Genomic DNA, 26,303 nt, shown 5'->3' on the forward strand with positions numbered 1-26,303 from the left:
TGATTTCCACTATGTAGAGATAGCTGTTTCGCCTTGTTTCCAGTCATTGTGCTAAGCTAGGCTGCTGAGTGTAACTTCATATTAGCTGCAAACCTGAGGCGGATATCAGCCTTTTCATTGAGCACTGCAAGAAATAACTATATTTCTTTATATACTTCAGTTAAAAAAGTTAAAGAAAGCTAAGATCAGGAGTTGGCACAAAGACTTGAGACCACATCCCCCTGTGTGTGTGTGTGTGTGTGTGTGTGTGTGTGTGTGTGTGTGTGTGTGTGTGTGTGTGTGTGTGTGTGTGTGTGTGTGTGTGTGTGTGTGTGTGTGTGTGTGTGTGTGTGTGTCTACGTGTGTGAGAGAGACAATGGTTTAAAGGTGTTGCCTCCTCCTCTGAAACTAAAGATAGCATCTGTGGTTTCGCACCCCATTCTGACCAAACTTATCTGAAGTTTCCATCTGTCATCTTTTCTTTTTGTACATGTGTAAGCATCAACCAAAGATTCTCTTGTGAATTTCTTATTTATTTTAACCACAGCAAAAACTCCTTTCTTCTTTTTAACCTCCATTACAAAGAGACAGGAAGTCCAAGACTGTGGACCTTGATGCAATAACTATAAGCCTAACCCACACTAAGGTCTTGAGTCATGTTTCTAAGCCTCCAATTCACTTATAGTTGTTTCTTTTTTAACTAAACATCAATATATTTATATTACTTAGTTTTCTTTGTATACCCCGTTTTACTCCCCCCTTTTTCTTTCTAGGCTCTTATCTTTATATGTTCTTGTTTATATTTGCACTGTGGGACTGCCAGAAACGGTATTTCAATGTTCTGTATGTATAACACATTTGGAAACTTTGACAATAAAGGGGACTTTGACTTTGATATAATCTTGTTTGATTATAAATGCCCTTCGCAATTGATCATTGAAAAAACAGGAGCGCTTGTTTTTTAAAGTAACTTTTGTTCGACTACTTTCACAACGCCAAATAAGGCATGTAGAGGATGTTAGAGAGGCAGGGGGACTGCATTCATACAATGTCATTTTTGTTAATAATACAATTAATATATGACTGGAGTGATAACTACTTTGTGACACTGTTGAAGCTACAGTTCAGATATTAGCTTTTGTCACATTTGCTCAAACTGTCACTATATCCTGAAAGTCGTGCATGAGACAGATAATCTGATGAATGTAGAAATGATCCTCTGTCTCCCCCCAGTGCTCTTAGTTGCATTTGCAAGCTACCTGAATGACAACAACACTTGTTATTGCATCATTTACGCTTGGCAGAGTGGTACTTTAAGCTAGAGAGAGAAAGTGACAGTGTGAACCTCCACAGGTATGAATATGCTAACTGATTCTTAATGGGAGAAACATGCTTTTATAAGGTTGTTGAATAAGTAGCCGAGTGTTTCTGAACAAAAGGTCAAGAGTTCCCATACCTCTCAGAAAAGCTTGTCAGAGTAAATAAAAAGTTCTTAGAACATATTGACACTTATTTTGTTAACATAACTTAAATATTTCAAACCTTGATTGACTCTCAGCTCACTGCCAGCAGAGCTAACTTGTTTTCCGAGGGTGTGTTTCACGTTTGCTTTCATCATAGCAGAAGTTACAGTCATCTACTCATAAAGCTGAATATTGCCGCTTTGTTACTATAAAGATAAATTGAATTCCCACCACACCCTGTTACAGTGAGCCAGTTAGTACCTGCTGCGGCCAATTCCTTTTGCACAACGGTTAACTCTCACTCTCACTCTCACTCACAATATCATGGCAAAGCACTATCACATGGTGTATCTGGGGAGTTTCTGGCTCCTTCAGACTCTTAGTGTTGCAGCTTTTAATGTGGACACCCAGAGTGTGTTGCAGAGAAGTGGAGATCCAGGAAGCCTGTTTGGATTTTCTGTTGCCTTCCACCAGCAGCTGAGCCCGAACAAAAAGAACCTGTGAGTGAAAGTGAAAGCTATTTGATAAGGTTTGATAAAATAAAATACAAGTGTTTGTAAGTGTGCATCTGTGTCTAACCGGTTGCAGTACTTTTCTCTAGATTGCTGGTCGGAGCTCCACGATCCAAACACCAGAAGCAGGTGAATGTTACAGGTGTCGTTTACCAGTGTGATCTTTCTACAATATCCGAGCACTGCCAGCCCATTGAGTTCAATAATGGAGGTTTGTTTTCCTGTTTAATCAACATTTTAAGTTAGTTTTTGAACTAAACTTAACTTCCTGCTATACATGCATATTCATACTTTTACATTATATTTCAGAGGTAAATATTCTGTAAGCCCTCGTGCAAATTTCACATATGATAATCTTAATTTCTAAGAAATGATCAGATCGCATAAAGCTTGATTTCTCCTCCAAACTTCTTAAATGTCATTTGAAGAACTGATGAGTGTGGGTCTTTATGTACAATGAAAAACATATATGAATAAGGTGTACTACTAACGCTCTAAGAGATCAAATTATTTGATCCAACAATACATATTTGAGTCGTTAATCATTCTACGAACCGATAAGATTTAATATTCCTTGGAAGGGCCTGTCTCTAGATTGGGAGCAAGGGGACTCATAAAAAAAAACCCTCATAAAATCCTGTACACTTTGAGCATTAAGAGTAGTGTGCTGCTCACACATTGCTGCATTAGTATCAGCAACCTAAGTCATTTCTTACAGAATATTAGTCACAGGAGCCATTTCCCTGCAGAACAAGAACTTCTCTTTTGATACTTCAGGACATTTTAATAAAGCAGGACTTTACATGCAGGAATTGTCTTCGATTTTTGACTGAAGGATACGAGTAAACTTGCACAGTGAGCTTAACTTTTTTGTTTTCCAGAGTTCCTCGACAGTAAAGGCGTAAACAACCAGTGGATGGGAGTAAGAGTGACGAGTCAGGGTCCCGGTAAAAATGTAATGGTAAGCTTAACACTCATGTTGAAATAATGAAGTAAAAATGTCAAACAGTAATTTTATCATCTTTCCCTTGTAGGCTTGTGCTCATCGGTACAAGCAATGGAGCCCTTACCCGGAGGAATTTGTTCCTAATTTGCTGACGGGTCAGTGTTACCTATTAGGACAAGACCTGCAGGTCGGGAAGGAGGAGAGGACGAGGAGGAGGGTCGTTTGTGATTATGAACATGTGAGCAGACGTCATAGGAACCATGATTGGTTTGCATACTGCCAACAGGGTCATGGAGCATCATTTGCAAAAGACAACAGATCTCTGATATTTGGGGCACCAGGAGCTTATCAGTGGAAAGGTAACAAAAAAACTTTAAGCTCATGACTTTGTCTCATCCACCAAAAAGAACGTGCATGATACGCCAGACTGACTGGAAATAAACTCATCTTGGAATTTTACGATCTTTTATTGCATCCTAACAAGCATAAAAACTGGTCCTCATAAAATATGCATTCATTTTTATGTCTGAGAAATTTCCGTAAACATCTGAGTGCTCTAGTTATTGACCAACAGGAGTAAATAATGCATTTTCAGACGTTTTTAACCTGAGGCTATATTTAATCTGAATTTCTATCACTAATAAATGCATTTATTTGATTAAGTGACATTAAAACTATCATATTTGGATTGTTTTAGCACGCAAAACCTTGTTCAAACCTACTTTGAATTATTCCTATTTCTCAATGTATACATATCTTTGTATTTTTCAACATATTGCAGCATTTTATTATTTTGCCTTTTCTCTCTGTTTAAAGGAATTGTACGAATGGAGCTCTTGGACAACCAGGATATTGACGCTGCAGATAGTCGTGAGACCGGAGATATTGAGCAATTTAACCGAGAACTGATTCCTCTTCAGGAAAACAGCTACCTGGGTCAGTTTATAGTCTGACCTAAATCAGTTGTTTTTTTTAAGTTGGCTCACAGTTTCACATAACCAATGTTCATATAAATATTTAAATGGATATGTGATTTCAAGGTGTGAGAGGTACCTTTAATGTCTGTCTTTATTCCATTTTTTTGTATCACTTCTCCATAAACAGCCTCATATTCTGCCCTCCAGGATTCTCCACTGACTCTGGTATGGCCCTCCTCATACAGGGTGAGCTGACCATTGTGTCAGGAGCGCCCAGAGGAGGATACAGCGGCCAGGTGGCATTATTAAAGGCAGACTCTAAGGCAGAGAGAAATTTGTCTGTGGAGTTAGTGCTCTCCGGTCCGGGCCTGGCTTCCTCATTTGGCTACGACGTGGCAGTGGTAGATCTCAATGGTGATGGGTTGGTTTACTTTTTTTACCTAGCTCTAAAGAGGTCAATATACCTTAAAGACTTGTTGATGGAAAAGAAAATGGAAACAGACTTTTCCAGATATTACAGTCATAAGTCGTTGAATGGTCCCGATGTGACCTGCTATGAAGAGCAACCATTTGTTGTGCCTCTTGTCAAATAGTATTCAAATCTAAAGGGTAGATTGCCCTGAAATCTTTGCTGACTTCATTCATATCCCCCAGGGGATACACAATGTCAATGTTGGGCCCTCTGTGAGCTTCAATCCAGCAATAAGCTCTTTGCATAATGTGATTTTTCACCACAGGCATCAAATAGTCAGTTTGCTTCCATGTGATAGTTTTTTATTTTATACTTTTAGCTATACTAAGCGTAGCTGGTATTATGGCAGCTTGCAGACCTGTTTAGGGATAAGTCATGCTGGAATTGTGAATTGTACACACAGGCAAACATCAAATCACAGAACCTTCAGTACACAATTCATGTCATTACTTTATCTTTCTTTCTGCCAAAACAAACATATCTCCCCGTACGTTATATTAATTATGAGACTGGTGAAGTGTTGCTGTCTTGTTTTGGTTGGTGCAGGTGGGAGGACCTCGCTGTAGGAGCACCGGAGTTTTTTGTTAAAGACGGCCAGGTTGGAGGAGCTGTCTACATCTATATCAACAACAAAGGAAAAAACTGGGAGAAAATTGTTCCAACTCAACTTCTTGGACGTAAAGACTCCATGTTCGGCCTTGCAGTGGAAAACATAGGGGACGTCAATCAAGATGGTTACGGAGGTTGGGGCATTTTAAATATTTCATCCACTGTGACTAAAGAGAGAAAGTTTTAAAAGTATACTTGTTTTAATCTTCAAATATTAATTTCTGACTTTTTTTTGTAGTCAGCACTTTAAATGAAGACGTTGTCATTTATACTAAACAGTGACCTCTAAAGACAAAAGTCATAATTACAGCATATGGTACTTATCCTAAAAATAACAGTAATGTCTATCTGGAGGTTGCACATGTTAAAATATTTTTTAAATCTTAAGAGTGATAAACTGTGAAAATTGTCCTTGACAGATATTGCCGTGGGGGCACCGTACGATGGTTCAGGTCGAGTACACCTTTACCACGGTTCATCGGAGGGTATCAACAAAAAGCCAGCGCAGGTGAGGTTATGAAAAGGTCAACAATTCATTTCAAATCTGTAGGTGGAAATATTTAAACTGCAAAAGAATACCTTGAAATTCTCATATCCTGACCCTCTGTAGGTAATCTCATCAGGATCTAATAAAGTCACTCTGTTTGGATATTCTTTGTCTGGCAACTTGGACGTGGATGACAATCAGTACCCAGATCTGGCTGTGGGATCTCTGTCTGATTCTGTCTTTGTGTTCAGGTAATTTTACAACTGCAGCTAAAACACTTGGAATCAAACAGAAATAAATCTGCTTATTTTTCCCAGTTCAGCAGGTGCCTATAACAATCAAAATGTTTGTTTTAGAAACCCGGTAGGTATGTGGATGATAATTGAATCTTAATGTTAAACATACAACCCAAAATAGATCGCAGAACAAGACCTGAACACCTGATAGTTTTGAGTGTGATGCTTTAACTTGACAATTAACTTTTCAGATATACTGTAACATATCCCAGAAGAGATTTACAGATTAAAACTCAATTTGATATACTTAGTTGGCATACTTTTTGACTTTGATTCTGTCTTACATATAATTTGTAAAAAGAATATTTTCCTGACATTTGCTTGTTTTGTTTTTTTTAGAAAGGATTCACGTATGTGTTTTTTGGGTAGCACTTTGAAGCACGTTTGAAGGGCTATATTGATGAAATGATTGGCATGGCAGCAAAAAACATTAAAAATGTGTCATGTTTCCTACAGCTAATATTATGTCTCATCATAATGGGTTGAATTAATGTACGTTGTTGTTTTTGTTGTTTCTACTTCAGATCAAGGCCAGTGGTCAGTATCAGCAGCACTCTGAAGGTAACACCATCTGTAATAGAAATAACCAAGGAACAATGTGATAAACGCACATGGTAAGGTGTACAAACATGCAAATATCAACATGATCCAACAGCAACCTTATTGACTACTCATCTATTGTGTTGTCTGTACAGTTATTTTGCAGCTCAGGCATGCTTTACATACACGTCACATCCAGCATCATTCAACCCTAAAGTGGGTAGGTTTCATTTCTTATATTCTGTTGCATTTCATTTCTTTGTTATATAGATATATCAGTTGCCAGCCGTCAGGGCCCTCTAGGCCCGCTCTGAGGGTCTAAGATATTCTAAATAATTATATTTAAAAACATTAAAAATATATATATATTATTTTTTTTACATAAAAAAAAAAGATTTTGGGGGTTTTATTTTTCATTAGTTTTACCAAAATAACTTAACATTTCCAAATAAATGAATCCATTGAATCTGACTATTCAGTTTCTTTTGGAATGTGAAGGGATAAATGGAAGAAGCTCCTTTGGTCGTCTCTTGAGTTACTGGGAAGACAGGAGGTGATTGGTGGTCCAGCTAGTGATCGGTGGTCCGGCTATAGTAATGTTGACAGTCCAATTGACCAATCATATCTTCTCTCTAAATGGGTGGGCTCTATTATCGCGTCTTTATTATCGCTGTCAAACCAGAGTGTCAAACTAGTGGAAAAGTAGCTAGTTAGCATCAGAGCTAACGTCAATTAGATGAAAGTAACACATGCGTCACCTCCGGTTGGTTTGAGACAAAAACAACGCTGTCATTCTAAAAGCGGTAAATACAAATTCTGTTCAAAGTTTCACAAATGTAAGAAAACCGTGGATTTGTGTATCTTCAAGGGCTTTTTAGGACATTTTTAATATCAGCAGTTATACCCGAAACAACTGGATGACAGGATCAACAAGGGTAGGCCAAAGTTATTTTCAATGTAGGCCGCCGTGCCGATTTAATTCAATCTGCCTATAATGTATCCCCAATTAGCTGACGTTTTGCTTAATAAATAAGTCCTTCTTTGTATTGAGTCTTTCTCTCTCTGTTGCATTGTTAAGGCTCGATTAGCTTCTTAAGGCTAGAATTTTTTCTAGGCGAGGGAGGGGGGGCAGAGGGCCTATAGGTATAAAAGTCACGCCTCGCCACTGAGATACAGTAAATGTGTTTTTCATTGGAACACCAGATTTGGACTTTGATTATAAAGATAGCAATCAAACACCGAAAATGTTAAAGTAGTGGTATTACTAGAACTTTCAAAAGATGATACAAGTGATAATGGTGAAGCAATTGCAACAGGATAATCAGTTCAGGTTTCAGTTGATGTAATCTTCTGTTTCCTTCGCAGTGCTAAACTACACTTTGGAGGCAGAAGCTGAGAGAAGAAAAGCTAGGCTTCCTCCCAGAGTGGACTTTCTGGGTTCTCCTCAAGGAAAACTGGAGCTGCCTGGACAGAAGAGACAAATCTGTACCGACTTCTCAATCCGACTTCTGGTACTTTTGTGCAATGCCCCCTTAAAGAAAGCCATCAAACACCAGGCTGTACACGTGAAACCTGAATAAAACTCTTCTGTTGCAGCATGATATTAAAGACAGGCTGAGCAGTATCCCCGTCTCCGTCACAGTGTCTCTTTGGAGCTCTAGTCAGACAACCAGGACGAGTGTGGATCTGCCCAACGTTACTCCTGTCCTCAACCTCTTACAGAAAAAGAGCACTACTTCAGAGGTATTTACATCGTCTGTCTTTACGCATCTTTGTCAGAGTGAGAATAAAACTCTTTTGGGAATGTATAGCATAAGAAAGATATGAATTTGAAAGCCAATTTTGTATTTAATAGGGTTAAAAATGCATATTCTGTATTGTTTTTGAATTTGTATTAACTCAAATAATTTGAGTGTTGGATATTTTGTTTTTGGTGTGGTTATGGATATTTATATATTACCTGCACCATAAACAAGACATAGCAAGCAGTGTGTGTGTTGTAATCATCCTGCTCTGCTTTTGTTATTTTTACAGATTATCTTAATAAACAAGGGCTGCGGCAGTGACAATATTTGCCAAAGTAACCTAGAGTTACAGTACATGTTCTGCTCCCAAAAAAAACAAAATAATCAAGATGTTTTCAAATCACTCGCCAGGTAAGGCAAAACAAGGTAAACTAAACAAAGTCATGCACAGCTGCTGATTGAGAGCAATACATGTGATTAAAAACTCAAACTGCGTACTAATCTGGTGTTGTGTCGTGTGTAGAGAGGATGGTGTTGCACTCATCACTCCCTCAGGTGAAGATATAGCTCTAAAGATCACTGTGAGTAACAGAAATGGGGATGATGCACACCAGAGTCACTCAGTCATCAGCCTCCCGGAAACTCTGCATTACACCTCCATTGTCTACAGCACAGCATCGGTAGGTATACAAGTACTCTGTAGTGGAAGAACAATAGTTAAAGTACAACCAAAATATGCATCAAAATACAATACATTTCCAAGTAAAAGTATTCACTTTTGATGCATGAATTTGCATAGCACTTTATTGTTGCAGCTGGAAAAAGAAGGCACCGTTTAACTTTAAATAAAGATCATAATAATACATCATTTTATTTGCAGGCATTTTTGATCTAAATATGCTAAGTACATTTTTACTTAAGTTATGAATTAAACGTCGAGACAATATTTGTCTCTGAATAAACGTCAAGGGACAATATTTGTCTCTGAATTTTGGAGTAAATGTATCTAATTACAAAACACTTTCTGTCTTTTTTTTTTTATATAAACAAAAACCTTGTTTTCTGCATGTATTTGTCCATAGGAAACCCAAGTGAGTTGTACAGCAAATGAAAAAGGAACACTTATTGACTGTGAACTGGGAAACCCCCTCCAAAGAGATGCAGAAGTGAGTAGTATTGCTCAGTTTCCTCCACGTGGATGTGCGTTACAATCTGCATGTACTGTATCATGGCTATTTGCTTCCTTCAGGTCACTTTTTATGTCCTACTCGCAACATTCGGCATCTCTTTGAGTACAAAAGATGTTAATGTCACCCTGCAACTTCAAACGTAAGTAGGTCTATCACATTGGAAACTTGTGCACAATTTGTGGATAAATAAATAAAAATGTGTTATTCCTGTGATGCAGTTCGAGTGTGCAGACTATACAACCAATTGAGGCGTTAGCCAGATTGGTTTTTCAGCTGGACCTGCAAGTATATGGGTAGGTATAAGAGTTGTTATTTTTAAATGGAGAACACCAGTTTTCTTGATGCAATAAAGTAAACAAATAGATTTTTAAAAAGTTATTTGCAAAAGCATTGGTCTTAAATGTTTTAAATAATCACATAACATAACATCATGGTGTATCTTTGTTTTTCAGACTAACCAGACCTTCTCAAGTGTCACTTGGTGAAAACGTGATGGGTGAAAGCTCCATAAAATCACTGGATGAAATTGGAGCTACAGTTCAATATGAATTTAGGGTGAGCCATCATTTAATTATTTTACTGAATAATGAAATCAATCAAGATTTTTTTCCACTCTAACAGTTTCAAGGTAACTGTTCTCTTATCTTATTTTTCTTACAGATAACTAACTTAGGAAGACCACTGAAATCTTTTGCCAATGCATCTTTAAACATCTACTGGCCGAAGGAGAACTCTGTAGGAAAGCGGCTTCTGTACCTCACTCAGATTAGCAGTAAAGGTGTGCAGTCCGTCCCCTGCTCACCTGGGAACGAGATCAATCCACTTAAACATGAAAAGGTAATAAACAACTCCAACTTCTTTTGTTTTTTTCCCAAATCCAAGCTAATAATAAACATCTCTAACCTAACGCTGTTTGGTATGAAGGGTTGGCATGAGCCCTCAAGACGTGAAGCTGAACTTGAAACCCTCTCTGTTGATGGATCATCATTTCTTTCAACAAAGAAGAAATACAAAACCTTGGTAAGAAATCATCATTATTATTATTATTATTATTATTATTATTATTATTGTTGTTATATATTTTTTGCTTGTTTCAGGGTGAATTTTATACTGAGTATAAGGTTTTGATTTACTGATCTTTAATCTACCTTAATAACTAGTGACCTCTGCCCAGGAATTACAGATTAAGTTGCATTTTGTAAACCTATATTTGGTACATACTGTATGTATTGTGCATTTTCCCTGCTAACTAAACAATTGAAGACGCTTCGAAGTAACGAGAAAATAGAGATTTATTAACGCAGCTAAAAATAAACAGACAACTGTTGCTACGTTACCCTTTACATTCTACATTACCATAGTTACACACTGACTGTCCAACTGTTACTGTGTTAGTGTGAATGTAAAACAGAAAGATAAACACAAGAAAGCTCGAGTTTAACCACAGATTATGGTGAACTATGTTCATTGAGTCCACACAACATTTATATTTAAGAAAGAAAATGCTGTCTCTACTTTGGTTCTTCCCTTTCAGACCTGCTCTGATGGACTGAAGTGTGTGGAACTACGCTGCCCCCTGCTGGGTTTGGACAGTACTGCAGTGATTGTCCTGCATTCACGCCTGTGGAACACCACATTTACAGAGGTGGTTTGTAAAGCTGGTTTGCTTTGGGACTCTTTGTTGCATGTTCGCAGCCTTATCCAACATCATGACTCATCTATTTTGTCTCTCCCGTTCAGGATTACAGCTCTTTGAACTACCTGAACATTGTTGTGAATGCTTCTCTCAGTTTGACAAACACTCCAGAGAATATTGGATTCAAATCAGAGACACCTGAGACGAAGGTAAGACCAACATTTTCTTTAATTTGTTAAATTACCTATATATGTTCTGTTGCAGGAATGATAGCATTCGGCTTTTTGCAGTACCACCACAACAATGGAAATAAAATGACAAATGTGTGAACATGGTAAAATCTTTACATCCACAGGTTAAACTTACAGTGTTCATCGAGAGAAAATATTTCACCAAAGTTGCCTGGTGGATGATCGTCTTGACAGTCATCGCATTGCTCCTGTGTTTGGCAATTCTTGTCTTCTTGTTGTGGAAGGTAACCCAAAAAAAAGTATCTGTAATGGTGGTGAATTAACTCAATGAAGATAATAATGCAATTGTATGTATGCTATCCAAGAAATCAAGATTATTGTCTACTTAAAAATAAGCTTACTGTTCAATAATGATTTAATTATTTCTGCATCCATGCTAAATATTTAATCTTCAATCAAAATGTTTTAAAGCATCAAAAATGATACACCAGTCTTAAATTACACGCTAAACTGTCTTAAAGTACTTGCATTTCATTTTACCTTTGAGGTTATTCAATTGCATTCAATCTAATGCAGAATAGTTGATATTTGAAATTGTGAATAATCTAAATTCAAACATTTGTGATGAAATGCCTCCTATTATTTCCATTCAGGTGTAATAGGAGGCATTAAGTGGTTTGTCACTGATTCTTTATGAATGAATTTACTGTATACTTGCGTTTTCATATAGTGCCTGAGTAAAATGTGTTCTGCGAATGTTGTTTTGACTCTTCCCATATTTTCTGTCCTTGTCAGCGTGGATGCATGAGCTTCCTCGCTCACAACAAGTAGCCCTCGAATGAACAGGACCCAAACACAGAGGCCGCTCCACTAGAGGTTAAGAGTATCGAACCCATAACATCTAGTGCAGAATTACATACATGATTTGTTATGATATATCTTTGATTCAGAACTTTTAAAATAATTGTAGTTTAATGTTTTTGCTGCTTTTCTTAAAATAAAATAATGGAAATAACACATACTTTTCTTGAGGATTTTTTTTTAATGGATCAGAAAATATCACTTGTTTGATACCAAAAAACTGTTACAACATGAAAAAAGTTGTGCTTTACTTTCACCATGAAGGAATGTGCCAGTGGTTGGGATGGATGAGTGGGCGTAATAAAGAACAATTTACCTGAAATTCAAGGGAAATATTGCAGCCACATCCTTTTTTGACTGCTGATAATTCAGAGTACAATCAATTACAATACTGTTGCTTGTGAAATACTGTGTTGTGTGCATTTGTAGTTGTGCCACGAAATACTGTGTTCGTAGTGAAGGTGTGTATAAGGTCAAACAGACTTTGAAGGGTTTCATTCCTTAAATTTGTCATTAAACGGAACAATTAGATTGCTAGTGATTAAAATGGGAATGTTTTTGGCCAAATAAGAGAATGAAACCCTCTTTCTTTTTTTTAACATGTTCAACAGGACATTTGTGAATTTCAGTTTCTCATTCAACAGAAACCTTTCTTTTCACAGCATCTTTACATTCTTTTAATATCCTCTATCTTTATGTCTGACATTTTTTGTAATCCTATCAGGTTTTCATTATCTTTTAAGAAGTGGTTAACCATTTCGAGAAAAAAAAACCCTAGGTTGCTTTCTTGCTAAGAGTTGGAAATGGTGCTAGCAGCTAGTTAGCTTAGCATAAAAACGTAGAAAAAGGGGTGATAGCAAATATAATTATTTTCAAGGGTAACCAAACACCTCTTCGGCTCATACATTGCATGTTGTTTGTTTAAATTATATAAAAACCTAAGGTATCAAAACGTGAATTTGCAGTCCGGTGGGGGTTGCGTGCGTTAACAATCGTTATGCTAAGCTAACTGGTTGCAGCTTCGCCATACAAAATGAGGGCCAATAATCCTCTTCTCATCCAACTCTCCTTTAAATAGAGTTTGTCAAAATCCTTATAATTTGATCTACTCCTGCTCACTGTCCCGGTTTCCCTCCTTGATTATTCTTTGATTTCATCTCCAAACAACATTCAGCGCATGATAATCTAGAGCCACTCAGTTCTTGACAGCATTTGTCTTCCTGTCAACATTCGATCCAAGTTTACACTCATTCACTGTTTTCATTGTCTTTTCTTGCTTTTAAGAAAAAAGGGTAAAAAAAAAAGCACGGCATTAAAAAACACCCTAACATCTTCTCAACATGACCTCAGAACAGTGAAACCAGAACATACAACAAACAATATAAAATCATCCTACAACACACACACACACACACACACACACACACACACACACACACACACACACACACACACACACACACACACACACACACACACACACACACACACACACACACACACACACACACACACACACACACACACACACACACACACACACACACACACACACACACACACACACACTTCTCCTTAACAATCTCTGGCTGAAAATGATGAATGATCTTTTGGCCCATTATTGTAAAGTAGGCTAATGAAATGTTTGGATGTTATTAGTTCAGTAACAGTATTTCATAATGATTGGTTCATGGAAATGATCAATAAATACAACTTGTTTTTTCCTTTTTCATACCACAGAGTAAAAAGACCGACACTTTTAAAAAGAGAACACCAATCAACCCTTGCCAAATGATAAGAACATGAAATATGATATTACAAATAAATTAAAAACATCAATATATTACATTAGTTAACCCCTAGTCGTCACAAGTAACCCCAAAGTAATTTGAGTTTATAGGTACATTCAAAATAAGCCCCTTGTTTGGTTTCAAGAGTCACACTATTGACTTTCTTTTTAATCTCCTTGCCAAAATACTGAGGTTTAAATAAATGAAATCCTACTACTTCCACAAGATTAAAATGAACCACAACCGCACTGAAACCAAGATCGATTAAACTAATTAACTTCATTTCATGAGAAAAGCAGCAATAAACCACTCGCATAGGATTAGCCTGCTCACTGAAATAACATGGGGGTGACATCTCTCCATTTAAAAGACAATCAAACCATGAGCTAAATCATTTCCTGCTCTTGTACTTTTTGTTTCTCTCTCAGACTTATATGCTCCTGCATTACATTCAGCTTCAACACTCCAATAGGTCAAATGAATGACACCGAAAATGGCAGTACTTCTAAGTTATTGTTTATAATAATCAATGCCTGGTTATACCTCTTTTGTGGCTCGGGCAGTAGGAATGATATTCATTGTTTTTGTGCTGTTAACAGGTTTTTAATTATTGCTAAATTAGCCTGATTGTGTCTTATTTTTTCCTGCTGGTTTTACAAAGTGGAATGACTTCTTTCATCATAATGTGCTGTAGACTCCAGTGTGACGTTAAACCTCCACCTACAGACTGTATTCACCAGCTATCTCCACATGGGGGCAACAGTGACCATGCAAGGCAACAACAACAAAGGAACCAGGGAGAAAGACAGCTGGCTGGTTGCAGATTTGATCCGACCTTGGCCGTTGTTTTTGTTCCATTTGGACCCGTTTCTTTCTCGGACCCGAGGTGGCTTTGCTGGGTTTGAAGCGGGGCTGCGAGGGGGTTGGTTATAGGGCGGGGAGTAAGGCCCATAGCCGGGCCAATCGTCATTGTACCTTTCCCCCTGATCTCCACCTCCTGAGCCACTGCCCTCCTCACCTGGAACAAGGAAAGAGAGAATTAACACTGATGCATGCTCTGGAAAAGTAAAAGTGTCACAGAGATTTAGTGGATAAGTTATATCGTTCATTCACAACCTAAATTGACCTTTGGTTTGTGAAACAAAGTACCTTTTTGTAATTTAGAAATTGTCCTTCAGTGTTGGATAGTTTATGATATTACAAAATATACTTACATTTTCATATGATTTGCCTGTAATGAAACATTTGACTATACATCAGATAATTGTAATAAAATTTAAAAATCTATATTTCCCTCCCTCACTAAAGTACAACTATTCTAGTATAGGTAACTATTTGCATTCCACAACAGGCAATGCATGACTTAATACTCCTTTAGGTTATACACAAATATTTAGACTGACTGTCCATGAAGTCCATGTCCTTTCCGCTCTGAGCGTTTCTCAGTTTGTTGGTCACCACCCTCAGCTCCATGATCAGCTGCCTGGTCCTCACATCCGGCCGGGAAATGTCCACCTCCACCTCGGGGTTGTTGATTTGGCTGGCCAACCCGTCGCCCATCACATCCGGTAGGTACCTGAGCACACACACACACACACACACACACAAACAAGTAAGTTCAAGTAAAAAAACTCAAACCACATGACTATACACCAGCACAGATCTTAACAAAGCAATGCTGGGCGATATCACACACTCTGTGTTGAAAAGGAAACAGTCTGTAACACAAAATCAATGAGCATAACACCAAATGTTATACATTTGGTGTTATGCTCATTGTGTATTTTTGCAATAACTATGTTCACTACAATAATTGGCTTTGCTCACGGGGGGGAACAACCGTGTCTTTGTTATTACATCACAGTAATGGGACCTAAACTTATTTAAAAAGTGCGATGTTTAACTTTCCAAAATTCCACTTTTTCAATGACACTGCTGGCCTTGATGTGTACTTCTGTCAGCATCGATTTTTAAGTCAATCGTATATAGTATTTTAGAAAAAAAGTGCCCTTGTTCCACATACACACACATTCATGCTGTAAGTGAAGGCTCTGAGGAGAACACACACAAACTTACTATAAATCAGCAAAACTATAGCAAGTTCTTTACAGAGAACAATACATTGTTACATATTATACCTTTACCTGCTGTGTTTAACAACAGCCTTCTAGATCTGATAAAATGTAGGCTCCAACTCTTGTTTCTAGCCATTTATTCAATTTTGGATATAACTACCAATGTGTGGTATGAAATACATGTAGATAATTTAAGTAATTAAGTAAAATCGAAAAGGATTTAAAGTCTAATGCAGCCAGAACATTAAAAACTAAAAGAATAACCATTAGGCAGACTTCTTTTTCCTCTTCAACACACAGCCTGCACAGTGTCTTTACAGATACATGGTGCTAGGCTGTCTCTTTGTACATAAAAGAAACCAGCCCCAAACAGACAGCATGTGGGTGACTGGTGGTGGCAAAATTAAATTAACAAAATGATATCTGTTGCATCCGTTCCACCTCTGCACCATCACTCACTCCTCCTCCTACATCTCTACCAAACCCCACCCTCCACTCTCATCTCACTCACCTCCCCCGGGTCTGCCCGTTCCAGCAGCGGTCCTCATTGGTGACGTCGGCAGCCATCCTCTCATCGTTGCAGATGGTGTGTGGGAGGGACACCCAGAAGCCACGCATAGGCCGCAGTCTTTCCTTCAGCTCGGTAACCTGAATGTAGGCGGAAAGAAATCGGTTATGACTAAGACCTGGTCAAAAGTATCCTTGTTTGGTATGGCTGGCCGGAGGAAGCATATTGAAACTCTGGCGCTGACGTTGGCCAAAGTCATAAACTGACATGACACTGCTTCATGGTTACTTCTAAGACCACATCTCTTTTTATGTTTTATAAATAAATATGGATGCCCATCATCCTCCTCCCTCCTCTGCTCTTGGTTTCATTTATTTTCTTGCACTTTTATCTTTCAATACCACTCAGCAGTCACAGGAATACTGTCTGGCCTCTGACAGCTGCACTCTTTATTATTAGTTTTTTTGCACCTGGCTATATCACCCGTTTGTCCTCGTCGCCTCCTCCTTAGTTGCTATGTCTGAACCCTGACTCATGCTCAGTGCAAACATTTTGCCAGTTGTCTTTATTGCAATTTTAAAATCATGTTCTGATATCACTCAACTCAAAAATATGACCTGCACAGCATTTGTTTGAGTATCTAAAGCAATAGTAATGTGAACAGAGTTGCTCATAGTGATGAAACCGCAGAAAATAATCACTCTCCTTGGAGTTTTTGCATCTTTCAGCTCATTGTTTTGGTTTTCTTGAATGCAACTTCAATGTTTTGAATGACTGCTGACCTTTATTTATGCATTCAGCAGCTAAAGAGACCAATAATTCCCTCATATTGAGTCTATTACAGAACTAAAAAAGAAAGCTTGTGCTACATTGGCAAACAGGCCAGGAACCACGTTTCAAATTAATGTTACTTTGTTTGCTGGATATTTAATAAGCTCTTTCTGCCACAAAGAGATGAACATGTTTTCTTTGTAGCTTGTTGTGCTGAACAAAAGAGCCATTCATGCAGTTTTAAAGTGTCTCAATTTCAGTACAGTAAACACATATTACTGAATGAGTAGCTGCAGTATGTTTCTTTCTCACCAGTCGGTCCAGGTTGGTGCCTGCAGCAGTGGTGGGTTTCTCCTCGGGGGTGTAGGTGCGGAAGGGCCTCCTGTTTCCCCCTGACTCTTTAGGGGAGCGTTTGGACCGTCCTGGAGCTGGACGGGGGCTTCCACAACCTTGAAACACCTGAGGTAAACAACAGCAAATCAATACAGTTGAATCAGCCGTCTAAAACGTATTATAACTATTTTAAAATACCATCATCTTCACAACAGGATTCAAGGAATGTCTGGGATAATCTTGCACATATCTTTTCTAGTCTGTAGGATATAGTTAAATAACTCTGCACTGACTATCCTGCATCCTTGTCACCTACTTTATTTGGCGATACTCCAGCATCCATGTTATAGTGGTAAGGGCGTCCTTCGTTGCATGGCACTCTCCATCTCTCTCTTCTAATTTACTGTCATTTCTTAACCTTTAAAATATATATTTTTTAAAGTATTAAAAAATAACCTGCCAAAAGTATGTGAAAGTGATCAAGAAATCTGTTTTCCCTGCTCTCCAAATATCTGAATCTACCTAGCAATTGTTGCATCGATTTGGGCGAGAATTCCAATTCTCCTATTGGCCCTATTCTACGCCCGAAAGTGTTGCAGGTGAACTGAAAACTTGCAATTTCACATTGCAGAAATAGTCGTCCATGACCTCTCAAATTAAACCATGTTACTGAAAGGCAGCAATCACACAAAGCTGAGCTGTAAAGGAAAGAGCTGCCTGCTCCTGAAGCACCTCTAACACAAACCAGGATTTTCCGGTTGTAACGAGATGTGGGTGTCTCTCTGGTGGATTAGCAGCCGGGATGTCTGCCATGTTTTAATCATACTGTGAGGCTGTCAGGTTTACTGCATGCTGTCACATTAGAAAGATTTAGATATTTCTTTTAATGATGATCTGCATGCACTTTTTCAAACAAGGTTTGATAAATACTAAAAGAAAAGCTAGTCTCCAAAATAGGAAACCATTTAAAAGGGAATACATCCATTTAATTTCCCATTGTGTGCTCTTCCTTGCCTTAGTGGAGATGGTGACGCTGTTTTCCTGCATGTGCATGATGGCCTCCGACACTTTCACAGAGATGGAGTCGGCGGCAAGCTCCATGTTGAACGGACCTTCCAACTTCTCTGAAACCTGGTACAGAGCATCTGAAAGAGGACAGAGGGAGATACAAGAATTAGAGATTCAAAAGGTAATAAAGTTTACTTTTACTACATTCACTCGATGTCTGATTGTCTGGGGTTGAATACAAAGAAAAAACAACTTGGTTGATGAGCCTATTCGAAACCCTGATGAACATCAAGCCTGTTTCCTGTGTTCTGAAACTCATGTTGAACCAACTTAAAAGATTTACATCTGTGTATGAGGTTACAGGATTGGAAGATTGGGAAGCAAGCCAACATAATATGAAGAGAAGTGTGAAGGATAATGGATGGATAAAAAGGGTACATGGGGGTGAAATAGGTCCGGGTGCAGTGCACATGGATTGAGTGATGAAAGGTGAGAGGAAGCACTGCACATGAATAGGGGGGGGAAAGGGTTTGCTGAAAGGGGAAGGGAAACATAGGAAGACAGATCAATTGTGAAGGAGCAGAGAAGCATGAATGATTAATGGATGAGGAATTCATTATGGGGGAAGAGGAAGTGAACGTAAATGATTGACAGAGGGCAATAATAGGAGGCTACTTTTAACTATGCGCAATTGAATAATTCTAATAATTGAAAAATGCTTTAAAATTTCATCCTGGGCACTGCAATTTGTTCCTTTAACACCTTATTTAATCAAAACTGAAGGTATTTTAACTCTTTGACATATGAATGATTTGTTTCAGTGGGTCATGCACCTGACCCTAAAGCAACTAGACAACACAATATTACTAGAATATACCCAATATATAAGGTTGTGTTGTTTCCCCTTCAACCACCCACCTATGAAATTGTTCCATTCGGTTTCCAGGTCGCCCTGATTGGCTAAGCAGCCCTTCATCACGTTAAGGCACAGGGAGTGGCATGGCCGCAGCGAGGGCATGCCCCGACACAAGGGGCAGTACCACTGACGCATCAGGCCTCGCACACACTCCGATTCTGCAGTCAACTAAAAACACACAAAGAAGTGGGTCAGAGAGTTAGGACAAGAGGAATAACATTCACATTAACCACATAGTATATAATGTTCTGCCACTAGTGGCCTCATAACTAAAACATTAACAAAAGACTGAGTTTTCGTGGCATCCATTTTTGGCATTCCTTCATGTTTCATCATTCAGGTTTTCACCTCCTTTTTCAGATAAACTGACTAGGTGATTACAAATCTCAATACAGCCATTTCACATTCATAATCAATGTTTGTCTGGCGCTGATTGGCGGACATAGGAGGCAGGGGCTACGAGTTCACGGTAATGTTTGCTCAGGTGGTTTTCTGAAAACTTCAAAAAAGTATGACATTTAAAACTGAAAACATTTAAGAAATCTATCGTTAAATTGTGGCTCACAGATACCGAAAACCACATCGCTGACCCATGCGCGGGATACGATACATTTATGAATAATCTAATTTTAACCCTGGCATCTTACAGAAAAACCAATCAACTGTAAAAATAATTGACACAGATAAGACAGGCCATAACAATGTTCAGTTGCAGCACTAGATAAATGATGTTATCTAACCGAGTCCATCTTTTAATGAGTAATTTAATGCTGCTGGTTATTTTTTATGTTTCTTGGTTATGTAGCTCCAATTAATCTTGCACTTTGTTTTCAGTTAAACAATATAGACAACCGTACGAAGAACAACTCACCTTTGTTGCTTTGTTAACAATATCCCGACCAGTAGCCAAGCCCTGAGATAAAGCTCGGGCTGCAATGAAAGCCCTTGACACCTGAATTTAAAAGGAAAGAGAGCTCAATAGTGCAAGTCATTTTATCATAGTCAATCTGCATAACTGAGAATGCAGGTCTGCAGTATCAAAGCCTTCTTCCGTATTTCATCACAACACACATACTTGTACACGCAGTCTGCGGGGCACATCCCCAAATGGTTGCAGCTGTTCGGCGTGTTTACTGACACACTCCAGGTAGTCCTCACTGAACTGATACTGGGGGTTAACCAGAGAGAAGACCCGCTCCACTAGCCTGGACCAGAAGTCTGAGAGGACGTCTGACAGACTCACACTTCCTCCTGTGTGCACAAAAACAACTGTCAGCTTTTACAGTTTATTTTTTATTTAATCTGACTAAAAAAATGTTTCTGCAGGTGTTTCTGACAGAAAGAACATCGTGTTACATCTCAGTATGTTGTTCCAGAGCGTTGCATTTGGATTTTCATCAAAAGCACCATATGCACTGAATTAAACCGTACAGAAAATACAGGCAACATTCAGAAAAAATGCACCTGACTTAATATTATACGGTGCATTTTCACTACATTTTGACTGTACACACTGTTTGGAGAAGTTGAATAGTTATAAAGATAGCCAAGTACACTTCAATGATTTGGGAAAGGCAGAGCTAAAATTAAATATCATGGCTAAACACATTTAGTGATCCAACCACCAGTCCTGCAAATTTGGACTAACATTAGGGTGTATCGATGGTGGGGAAAGTATCTCTTTCTCGACAAATGTTCAGTGTATATTGTGCACAGTAATACTTTCCTAGGTGCAAGCAGCTACATAATATTGTAAACAAAGGAAGTAAATGTATATTGGCTTATTTCTCTAAAAGCCATTTAAATCACCTTAAATGTGTTTGGGTGCTTGTCCTTTTCTGACTTACATGTGACTCTCCAATGTGTTGTCTACAATGCGGCCTCAAATAAGCCATACATGTTGTTTGGCAGACAAAGACAGGTTGACTAAGCAGCAACAGCCTGCAGACAGACTCGCCAGCAAGCGGCTGTCCTGCCAAAACAGAGCGATCCGGAACAAAAATAGAAACTGTCGTCTCTGGGAATCTAATTCTCCCTCTATTTTTCTCTTCTTGCCATCCCAATTCTCCTCAAAAGGCAGTGCTTCCTCTTTTCTGCTGCCCAAAGTGGCTGTGGATTTACCTCGACAGGGATGTGGACTGCTAAAACGAGAATAAACTGCGACTACAACACAGAATCATCACAGTTCTTTACCAGATTAATTTATCCACTTTAACCAGACCAGTCAAACACTTCTCTGTATTGATTCATTTGTATGGTGGTGAAGTAGAAGTCAGGTTATTTTTGTGAATAATTGTCTCTTTTTTTGCATGGAGGGGCATGCCAAAAAGGTCAGGAATTCAATTGACATATGCATTTCATGGTATGCATCTTAAATCAACAGGATGTCCCTGATTGTTTTGCATATATCATTAGATAATTTCATTCCATAACATTAAACTAAGGTAAAGTGATTAAACTATTGCTGCAATTGTATCAACTATTTCTTAATTGTGAAAAAATGGTTTAAAAGAATGCCAGTTTCCAAGGTCTATGTGATATTAAACTTAAGGCGAAATCTCAACTGTGCGCCCTGTGTGAAATTTTCGCATAAAAAAATACAATCAATTGACTAAAATAAATAGTTAGGATTTATTTTTATTTCAATCCTTTACTCAATTATTTGAATTATAGTTGCACATCTGACTTTACGAACCAGAATAATATCTGCGCAGCTCCACAAACAGCTCCTGGAACACGTGTGCGTTCTGGGTGAAGAGCCGGCCGTAGGTCTTGGTAAACATCTGGTTCATTGACTTCTCTGACAACTCAATGAGCTCTCTGAAGAACTCTGCAGACAACAGAAAAGGAAAAGCAGATTAGATATAAATGTATCATCCATCTTATTCTCTTGTGATATCTTAGCCAGGTTTCTAGGTACGTGGGTGCACGATTAACAGCTCATAGGGACAGTTACATCAGATCATGCATGCTGTTAAATCAGAATAACAACGTGTACTCTATTTAAAACTCGTATGAATTTCTCCCTCTGCTACAGCTTCTTTAAATGATTCACCATTTACATTATATAAAAGGACGAGGAGAGGAGAGAAAAAAAGGTGATAGCAGTCCACCGCAGGTAGGAGGAGAACGTGTAAATTTAGCTCTGTGCTGGGGCTGCAACTAACCTGCAGCCATACATACAGAAATTGAGACAACGTGGGCTGAATTCTCTGAAATACAGCCACTAAAACTGTCTGGGTAGATTTCCCTACAGCCACCATTTGTTGACAGGGAAACTCCACCAATTTTATACATGTTTCAGTTTAGTTTCAGCTGTCTTTGTTTTATAGGGTCTTCTGCGGCTCTGGGTGCAGTGCTTAGTGATGTCATCAGGGTTACCTCAGCTACGGTTGGCTACCACAAAAAGTACAACAATTCCTTACAAACTGGAGTTGTACAGTTTTTTTTGGGGTATATACCAGGCAAAAAATGATCTATTCAAAGTTGTGTTGCATTATAGAAACGTAGGATCCAGTTTTTCTGGATCTTAACCTATACTAGCGACTAACTGTCGGGATATCCCAACCTCTGCTATTGATCATGATTCAATCATGTTTATATCCTGTCTCTTGTAAGTCCCTCAACTTCATGAGAGTGCAATGCTAACATTTCTAAAGTAACTTGAATTTCAGCAGTCCTTGTGTGTTGATTAGACATGAATAAGAACCATCCTATCCAGGAACTTTGCAATATTCATGCATTGCTGCTTTTTTAAGTCAATTTATCTGACTCAGAATCCGAGCATCTGAGAGGAACTGTGCAGTCAAAGATCCTTAATAAGTTTTTAATCAGCTGTCTCTTAACTCACATTAACTCGGTAGAGGAGGGTGATGTGAGGAGAGAAGACTTATACTACATTTAAAACCAGATAATATGAACATAAAGTACAACTGCTTCTGGGTCAGATTCTCACCATCAAACCTGCGGTGTCTCTGGGTAAAAGTAGTCAAAAGGAACTGGCTGTTCTCCTCGATGGCCTTTAGGAAGTCCCTCTCGCTCTGCAGGGCCAGCGTTTCCTCCATCTGACTGGAGCAGCAGGTGTAGTCCTGAGGACAGAGCCGCAGGTGCTCACCTAATACAAGGCCAGGGAAGAAGATCAAAACATATGTGAAGAAAATGGATTTGGCGTAAACATAAGATATTGTATTGTTGTGTTTCTTGTTAGACAATTTGGACTGCTTCCTGGCTAAAAGGTGCTATTAAAATAAAGACAAAATTCAAACTCTAATGAAAACAAAGGCCCATTTTCAATTACATCCGTAGGTGTTTTATCAGGTTAAAGCAGATGTTTTTAGTGGAAATCTCAATTCCTCCAGTCATCAGTCTGTTCAGTTACTGAGGGGAAATCTTATCAAAGATAAGGATGTGATAGAAAATTGTAATTTCCTTGCATGAATTATTCAGCTTCAATCTGTCTTTCTTTGTCAACTCAGGTTGGCTCTTTGATATGTCAGAGGTAATGATATGCAAACGACAAGCAGGGGAGACAGACAGACAAAAAAAAAAAAAAACAGCGCTCTGAATGTGGAAAAGGTTTGAATTCTTTGTCTGTATAATTTAACATCTAACATGAATATTGCTGCTGTTAATACAGAGGAAAGTCTCCCAACTCCACCCTCGCTGATGTTCCCCTCTGCCTCTTTTGTTCTCTCTGTGTGTCTCACTATTAGCCCCTTTCTCATCCCTCTATTTCCATTTCTAAACTGCCTCTCTTCCTCCTTCGCTCTCCCGGCCATCTGCTCCCCTGGCCCACGGGACAGGGAGCCAAGACTCAGGCAGAGATAACACACACACACACACACACACACACACACACACACACACACACACACACACACACACACACACACACACACACACACACACACACACACACACACACACACACACACACACACACACACACACACAAAATCAATACTGCAGTTGTCGCACTCACACACAGACAGCTAAATTGCCACAAAATAAATCCTCACCCACCAGATCCACTGTTTTGCATAACTACAATTTACTCATACATTTGACAATTGTTTTAGGGAAAGCTCCAAGTCTGTCTAAGGGTAAAACATACACAATGTTATTCTTGCACTGATTTAAATGCAAGGCTGAACTTCCAAGAGGTAGACACATCTTTAGCCACTGTTGTGCTGAACATTTGCTCCTTCACTTTGTCAGACACCCATGTTTAACTGATGTTCCCCTACTTCCCATCTTTCCTCTATCCCATCCTCTCACCAAAACTTTAAATCATCCAAAACCCACAGATATTAATCCACGTGATATGGTCAATTTAGCAGATAAGATTATCTCCAGTACACAGAGCCTATGGGTATAGGCAGGGATTTAACATTGGCCCAGTAGGCAAAGACTAATTAGGGGCGAGGTTCTTTGTTGCACCGGTGTTGGCAAATTGCTCATCCCCTTAATCATCCTATTTAAACAGCACCAGGGGGAGGAGGGGGCGGGTGTAATTTGTTTTAAACCACCCCGTATTGTTTCTCTGGAGGAAAACTCACCATTGATATTCCCACATTATGTCTCTGGTGGATATAAGTGAGTTGTGTGCAACCTTGTCCTTTTAGATATTACTTTTCTAACGTGACTTTTTGTTTTTTTATTTAAAGATAACCTACTTTTCTGCTGTAATGTTCCCATAATAAATAATTTGTGGTGGTGAGCTGCGAGTTCATATGTGACCTGGATGTGCATAATGGTATTTGTATGCATGTCATGAAAAACAAGGGCATGTACATTTTTTTTGGTGCGACATCTATCTTAAATTTGAATCAAAATTTGAATTATGCACTTATTTTTTTATAGATGGGACGGTTCTGCATGAGTCTCATTGTCTAACTGTGTGATTCATCCCACTGCAGGATAGATGCAGTCTTACCAGAGATTTGAGTCACCGGAGCGGTTCCTGTGCTGTAGCCCTTCTCCGCGTACACCTGCCGGGTGTCGGCACAGCTCCTCCCAGCAGCAGCCACGGGACTCCGGCTCCCCGACAGTGAACACACCGCACAGAGAAGCACCAGTAGCGGGTACCTGGAGGAAGAAGAGCGGGTATCCATCTTCACCGCAGGACGTAGAAAAAGAGAGCAGGAGAGAGGGCGGCTTTATATAAAACCAGACGGGTGCAGCACCTTTTAAAAATGAATGAATGGCCGGTTTGGATGCACGCAAAAGTAAAAACAGTATCCTAAATCGTTAGTCGTTTGAAAGAGTCATAGTTTTCCCGATAAGTGCAGTGAACAGATGCATCCGGGCTGGTTTTTTCATCACACATATGTCTCCATGCACCGTGACCAGTTAATTTACAGTCCTTCCTGGGAGATCCTCTGTTGTACGTAAATGTAAAGGGAGTGTGAATGGGGCACTCCCGTCGCTCAGCCTCATCCAGCACACTCTGTCAAGTGTGCTGGGCTGGCAGCACGATACCGGATGAGACTGTTTTCAAAATAAAAAGCTATTTTTAATGTTTGAACAAGGCAGGTCAAAGTCTTGTATATACCACAAAACAACATTATCATAAGATGTATTTATCAATTCAATATTAAAAGGAATATAAAAACAGGTTTAAATGTATTATCAAGAGAATAACGGTTAGGTGCCATATATAAAGAGCAGTCCGAAAAAAAGCCTCCTAAAATGTAATTGTTTATACATTTTGCATTGAATGATTTGCAACATATCAACTGAAACATTATGAAAACTATTCGAAGATTCATAGCTTTTATTATTGTCGTACAGCTAAAAGGAGGGACATTGCTACCACAGTCTACTATACAGTACATGTGTAAAGATAAGGCTATTTACTATACCAGCCTAATTGAATGTTTTTGTTAGGCTTTTTGTTAACTGTGCTGCAACAGACTCTCTTAAGTGACAACAATTGGTGTTTTATTTGTATTTTTTGTATTGGAGCCATATAATAAAAGTGTTTAACTTATAGGTAATACTAGAAAGTGTAGTATGGTATTGAAATGGTTTCTTCTAATGGTAGACACAGGTGTTGC

General features: G+C 38.7%; 2 protein-coding genes and 1 long non-coding RNA gene across 4 annotated transcripts; 2 read left to right on the forward strand and 1 right to left on the reverse strand.

Annotated features, from left to right (window-relative positions):
- The first annotated feature begins 1,701 nt into the window (after positions 1-1,701).
- On the forward strand, positions 1,702-12,000 carry LOC134859525 (integrin alpha-6-like). 2 transcript variants are annotated; one of them, XM_063876045.1, is made up of 25 exons: positions 1,702-1,942; positions 2,044-2,165; positions 2,836-2,915; positions 2,989-3,259; positions 3,717-3,836; positions 4,025-4,238; positions 4,836-5,032; positions 5,318-5,406; positions 5,509-5,636; positions 6,206-6,295; positions 6,377-6,441; positions 7,587-7,732; positions 7,818-7,964; positions 8,256-8,377; positions 8,490-8,646; positions 9,049-9,132; positions 9,216-9,295; positions 9,375-9,449; positions 9,609-9,711; positions 9,817-9,993; positions 10,081-10,176; positions 10,691-10,801; positions 10,897-11,001; positions 11,148-11,267; positions 11,779-12,000. In XM_063876045.1, the coding sequence occupies exons 1-25, from the start codon at positions 1,767-1,769 to the stop codon at positions 11,812-11,814; spliced, it is 3,111 nt and encodes a 1,036-aa protein (XP_063732115.1). In that variant the 5' UTR covers positions 1,702-1,766; the 3' UTR covers positions 11,815-12,000. The 2 variants fall into 2 exon arrangements, with proteins under 2 accessions (XP_063732115.1, XP_063732116.1); XM_063876046.1 differs by having other exon boundaries at positions 2,836-2,909.
- A 1,245-nt stretch (positions 12,001-13,245) lies between these two features.
- On the reverse strand, positions 13,246-25,702 carry gpc2 (glypican 2). The gene is made up of 11 exons (XM_063876047.1): positions 25,181-25,702; positions 23,201-23,359; positions 21,941-22,075; positions 20,321-20,496; positions 20,117-20,197; positions 19,248-19,413; positions 18,341-18,466; positions 17,301-17,452; positions 16,221-16,357; positions 15,038-15,210; positions 13,246-14,652 (listed from the first exon to the last, which is right to left on the reverse strand). Exons 1-11 carry the CDS (start codon positions 25,356-25,358, stop codon positions 14,375-14,377), a joined length of 1,761 nt encoding a protein of 586 aa, XP_063732117.1. The 5' UTR covers positions 25,359-25,702; the 3' UTR covers positions 13,246-14,374.
- Positions 24,731-25,778, forward strand: LOC134859528 (uncharacterized). Its single transcript, XR_010165114.1, has 2 exons — positions 24,731-24,840; positions 25,164-25,778. It is a non-coding gene; the product is annotated as an uncharacterized LOC134859528 (long non-coding RNA).
- Positions 25,779-26,303: the final 525 nt, after the last annotated feature.

Source organism: Eleginops maclovinus, chromosome 23 (genome assembly GCF_036324505.1).
Source record: "Eleginops maclovinus isolate JMC-PN-2008 ecotype Puerto Natales chromosome 23, JC_Emac_rtc_rv5, whole genome shotgun sequence".
In the NCBI taxonomy this organism is placed as follows: domain Eukaryota; kingdom Metazoa; phylum Chordata; class Actinopteri; order Perciformes; family Eleginopidae; genus Eleginops; species Eleginops maclovinus.